Source organism: Phaseolus vulgaris, chromosome 4 (genome assembly GCF_051622355.1).
Source record: "Phaseolus vulgaris cultivar YP4 chromosome 4, ASM5162235v1, whole genome shotgun sequence".
NCBI classification, from domain to species: domain Eukaryota; kingdom Viridiplantae; phylum Streptophyta; class Magnoliopsida; order Fabales; family Fabaceae; genus Phaseolus; species Phaseolus vulgaris.
The window spans coordinates 48,121,517-48,127,155 of record NC_143501.1 but is presented as its reverse complement, the minus strand read 5'-3'; the positions used below and the strand labels follow the sequence as shown (position 1 = coordinate 48,127,155).

Here is a 5,639-nt window from a genome sequence, read left to right as displayed (position 1 = left end):
AATTGTATTTTATTAGAAAATTTGTCTTTTTCATTGACTCGGTACTACTGCATGAAGGATAACAGCTAACAATATATTTCTGTAGATACTTTTTTTTCTTTACGCGTTTTATTAAATAAAATTTACCTATAATTTTATAGGTAAAACTATAAATAAAATTTATAGTTTTAAATAAATTTTAATTAATAAATTTATATTTTTCTTTAGTAGTATTATGAATATAATTGAATTGAGTTTCTTTAAACAAAATTTTAATTTTAATTTTGTAAACAAAAATGATAATAAAAAAAACTTTAAGAAAATGGTAGTTCAATTTTTTTTTCAAAAATACTATAATTATATGTCATTTCACCGACAAATACTTTGGTCATAAGAAAAACACTTTTAGTAGAAAAGTCATCCTTAATAAATGCATTCGAGTATCAATTTTTTAGTGTTGTGTTGCAATTCCTAATTCCTTCCTTGCATTTTCTGCAGCTTCTCTCTTCTCTACTTTTCAGTGCCCTTTTTGTTCATCTTAACTGAACTACAACACAAATTATCCTTGATCCTAAAGTTCTCAACTTCATAGAACAACACTCATTCAAGAATGGCCTTGTTACCTTGGTGAATTTCTTTTCCTAGATTACTTGTTGGTGGCTAAGTTGAGACTTTCTGAGTCACTACACCTCAATCACTATCTCAGTGGCAGATAATTCTTTGAAAGGGGCACACAATTTATCCCCCAAAAACTGTTGGGGGCACCTTGTCTTTCTTGGGATTGTTTGTTCTGCATTAGGTAAGAACTGAGAAACCTACTCTCTGTTTTACATATAATATACTTAATTGTGTTGAATTCTTTTGTGGAAATGTGTTGTTCATTTCATTCAACCAAAAGTAAAATCTTAGCATACAAACATACGCATAAAAAGTATCTGTACATCAGAATAGTATGTATAGGAAAACTTGTATTTATATTAATTGATAATATATTTAGATTTTATATTTGACTAATCTTGTTTGTAGATGATTTTGAACATATAAAAATCTTGATTGTAAATTTAAATAACTCATAATGATTAATATGTGTTCCTCTATCTGACATTTTCAATTACACATGTCGTAGTGTCCATATTGTGTCTGGTGTCCTTCTCAATGTTTGTGCTAATCCTACTTGAATTAGTTAAGTCCTAATTAGTTAACTTTCTTACTTTTGTTTTAACTTTTTTTAATCAGGAGAGAAATAACCATTCAATCAGGTGTTATCACCAACCACCTGCATGAATTAGTACAAAGTTGTTATAGCTTAATCTGGTATCTTGAACCCAAGTCATAAGTATGCAACTATGTTAAATACAAAGAGAGAAAGTTGCTTTATAGCTTATAGTGGCCTTGTCCGGTTGAAGTGGGATTTTCTTCTAAAGAAAATTACCGTAGTTTCTGGCAAAAAAACAGTTATTGTTAGGAAGGAATATGTGCTTCAGGAGTAATAATAAAAGTTTTCTTTTCAGGGAGTAATTTTCTGTAATGATCTAAAACCTATTCTCTTAAATTTAACTGTACTTTTTTGGTAACTTCTTCCTCTTATTTCATCTAAATTTCTTATATGGGTCAAGTCACATGAAGTTGATCAACTAGTAGCAGTCGTATATCCACAAAGAGTTGTTGTTGTTGTTGTATACTCATTGGCATAATAGGATGTTACCAGCTGGAACAACCCCTTTTATTTTAGCTGATCCTCACATTTTTCATCTTGTTCCACTAAATTCCAATTCTTTGATCTTATTTAAACAGGAATTAGACGTCACAGAGTTTAATATGCAGAGAAAATTTCATTTCTGAGAAGTCACATTTTACCTCACTCACCCTCAGCATCCCAACGACCCTGCAACTCTTGGTAATTACCTCATGAGATTTAGGTGTGATCTCTTTGAGTGCTGCTTCACTAGCACATCTTCTGACACATTTCCAAAGCACAGAAGCCTGAAGTGGCGAGTCTTTCCCTACAAGGAAATTGCAAAAGCCACTAATAATTTTGATCAATTTCTTCAAAAGGGAGTGGGAAAGAAAGGCTTTATCAATCAGTACCACGGTAAGAGACTGTTCCATAACCTTCTAAATACATAATAGTATCAATAGATGATAAGACTCATGATAACAAGAGATTCTCACCATTCAAATAACCACTAACTAATAAGTGTAAATCTACCATATCTGAAAAGCAAAATATAAACATTGTTTTGAATAGAGGGGTTTTGGATAATTTGCTGTGACCAGAACAAGTATCAATGTATAATTTCAATTTTGATTAACATGAAAAGCAGTTAAAGGACTACATCTCATGTTTTTGCTCAACATTTTGTTGTGATTATTTATATTGTTTTAGGAACACTTGAGGATGGACGCGAGATTACAGTCCAGCGCTTTAAAGAAGACAAGCGCTACATATTGCAACAGTTTATCAATGAAACTGTTATCCTAAATTACTTACCCCACAAAAATATTGTGTCAATTTACGGGTGCACTTCTCATCACGAGGAACCTCTGCTAGTGCATGAACACCTATCCAATGGAAATCTTGATGCACATTTTGTAAGTGAAAGGGGCGAAAACATTGCACTACCTTGGCATAAAAGATTAGATATAGCCATTGATATTGCAAATGCATTGGACTATCTTCACTATTACGGCATCATCCACCGCAATGTGAAGTCCAGCAATATTCTCCTAGATGTGAACTTTTCTGCTAAGCTTGCTAACCTTCATTTATCATGCAAACTTCCAGATGGAGTTCCTGTTGACACCATTCATGTTACTAGTGATAGAGTAGGTTCAGGTGGTTATATAGATCCAGAGTATTTGACAAAAGGCCGGCTTAGTGTAAAAATTGATGTTTATAGCTTTGGAGTGGTGTTGTGTGAGCTTCTATCATCAAAGCTGGCAAAATACTGGACTCTCAACGTGGAGAATAATTTTGGTACCCTTTTAAGCAGAAAAATTGAAAATAAAACTTTGGTGGAGCTGTTTGATCCAACACTTGGGTTCCAATCAAACCTTCATATCAAGCAGGTGATGACTGCTACAGCAGAGCTTGCAGTTCTCTGCATGAAATGTCCACAAGAATCGAGACCAAACATGGAACAGGTGATAGAGATTCTCAGTCTGATAAAGCAAGGGAGATATGGAACAAACTCTCACTCAACCAAATGTACAATATTATATCCCTTTTCCTCTCTCATGGTTTTCTGGCTTCTGTGTGTTTTTGTGTTTACAGACTGAGGATAAGAGGTTTTATTAACATCTTATAATCCATACATTTCAGCTTTGAAAATCTTCCACCATGCTGAACTTGAAGAAGCTACCAACAATTTTGGCACTTGCCTTGGAAAGGGAGGGTATGGCAGCGTATACTATGGTGAGAGGCTAATTAGTCCACATACTTTAAATCATAGCTCCCTAAGAAATGTGCATAGAGAAGTTAGGATATGCACAGACAGTAAAAACAGTTTTACATTGTCATCTCATCAGACATCAGAATATGTTATAAGTTTGTTGACTTCAATAACAAACATCTTAACAGTCATGTTAATGGTTATTTCTGATTAACTGACCATGTAAACACCTTTTGTTCTGATGACATGCCATTGTAACAGGAAAACTTAAAGATGGGCTAGAGGTTGCAATAAAATGTTTCCATGACGAGAATGAGACAGAAGAGACCATAAAGCAATTCATGAAAGAATCTGAGATCTTAGGTCTCTTGCACCATCAAAATCTGGTCTCACTTTATGGCCGCACTTCTCGCCATCGCAAGAAACACATGCTAGTGTATGAGTATATCTCCAATGGCACTCTTTCGAAACATCTTCATGAGTCTTCCAGTGGTAAACTACCATGGCAAACTAGATTGAATATTGCCATTGAAACTGCAACTGCCTTAGAATTTCTTCATGACTCAAGTATCATCCACCGTGATGTGAAAGGGAGTAACATTCTGCTGGATGAAAATTTTACTGTTAAAGTTGCTGATTTTGGATTCTCACGGTCTCTTCCAGATCATGTTACTCATGTTACAACTATTCCAGTAGGAACTCGTGCTTACATAGATCCTGACTACTACATATCTGGAAGGGTCAGTAACAAAAGTGATGTCTATAGTTTTGGAGTGGTCTTGTTTGAACTCATATCATCAATCCACCCAAGTTTAGTTGCAGGCACAGATAATGAGACTCTTGCACAGTTTGCAAAGAGAAAAATCTTGAACAATGAATTAAATGAGATAGTTGATCCAAACTTTTTGTGTGGTTCTGATGATAACACTTTGGAAATGGTAACAGCAGTGGCAGAGTTAGCATTTCAGTGTGTGCAGTGTCCCAGGGAGTTCAGACCATCCATCAAACAGGTGCTAGAGACTCTGGAGGGCATAAGGAAAGGAAAATGGGGATTCAACCAGATAACATAGTCTTCATTCACACTCACTCACTGCAAATTCTTATATGATTCTGGTGATTATCAATTATACAGTAACTTAACAAACCTGCTTTTGGGCTTCACTTTAGATCATTCTTTCACATTCAGCATTCATTATTTGTATCCCACAATAGGCATTTTGTTTTCTTCTCACTGTTCTCTTTTTTCTTTTTCTTTACTTGATTATTTAACTGTAGTTACACCATTTATATAAAGAACAAAGAATTCCCTTTATTCTCCTCAAAAACCTTGTCAATTCCTTTCTTCCAAAAGCATGGTTCCTTTAATTTCAATATTGCATAACATGCTAGATTAGACATTAGAGTTTATGAATAAAAACAAAAAGTATTAAGTTTTTTGAGGCATAAACAATTAAGATGCGTTTAAGGAATAATTAACATGAGAGTGCAAATTTTGATTTCAAAGAATGCACAAATAAAGTTTAAAAAATAGTGAAGATGGATATCAAAGTAGAGTTTTCTTTTCCTTTTTAATGTAAAAAAAAAAAAAAAATTGACAATAAAAAAAAGAAAGAAAATGCAATTAGTAAATTGGAAATTGGAAATTGTATACAACAAAAGCCTTTACCCTGGAAGAAGAAACTAGTTGGGTCTGGTTTATTTGGGTGATTCTAAATTACTCTTGATAATTTTTGGTGATTCTAAGAAAAAGTATTTAGAATAGAAAATCCAGAAAAGAAAAATCATTCTAGAATATTATTTTAGAACACTTTTTTTTTTGTATGCTCTGAAAACATTTTAAAAAGACTAATCCAAAAGTTAGTTTTAGAAAGTATAAAACAGTCTTTTCCAAAATTGATGGGTGTAGGAAGAAATTTGTTGGAGTACAGAAATAAACACCCTCAAAACTATCAAAAAAAAAATTAAACTAATTGTCTCTTGGGTATATGGATATGTGCATTGAGGCTTACACATACCAATTTTTAGGCAATTGCTCTCTGCACCTAATAAATGTTTAAAAATTTATAATTGTTCTTCTTTTCAGAATAATTTTATAATAGAATTAAAAAATCAAAATCTCATTTTAGAAAGGAATACCTAATACAAATAATACATTCTAAAAAAATGATTTCAAAAAATAGAATTGAAAAATCAAAATCTCATTTTAGAAAGAGAAATCCAAAATATAAATAATACATTTTAGAAAAACGATTTCAAAAAATAGAATTG

General features: G+C 32.7%; 1 protein-coding gene across 1 annotated transcript; it reads left to right on the top strand.

The window, feature by feature from the left end:
- Positions 1-365: 365 nt before the first annotated feature.
- On the top strand, positions 366-4,685 carry LOC137837986 (wall-associated receptor kinase 17). Its single transcript, XM_068647176.2, has 5 exons — positions 366-778; positions 1,774-2,071; positions 2,366-3,187; positions 3,302-3,394; positions 3,633-4,685. Exons 2-5 carry the CDS (start codon positions 1,888-1,890, stop codon positions 4,439-4,441), a joined length of 1,908 nt encoding a protein of 635 aa, XP_068503277.2. The 5' UTR covers positions 366-778; positions 1,774-1,887; the 3' UTR covers positions 4,442-4,685.
- Positions 4,686-5,639: the final 954 nt, after the last annotated feature.

Coding starts and splice junctions, on each gene's coding strand:
- LOC137837986 (XM_068647176.2), top strand. CDS start 1,888: ATGAGATTTAGGTGTGATCTCTTTGAGTGCTGCTTCACTAGCACATCT. Junction 2,072..2,365: donor CTTTATCAATCAGTACCACG/GTAAGAGACTGT, acceptor ATATTGTTTTAG/GAACACTTGAGGATGGACGC. Junction 3,395..3,632: donor GTATGGCAGCGTATACTATG/GTGAGAGGCTAA, acceptor CCATTGTAACAG/GAAAACTTAAAGATGGGCTA.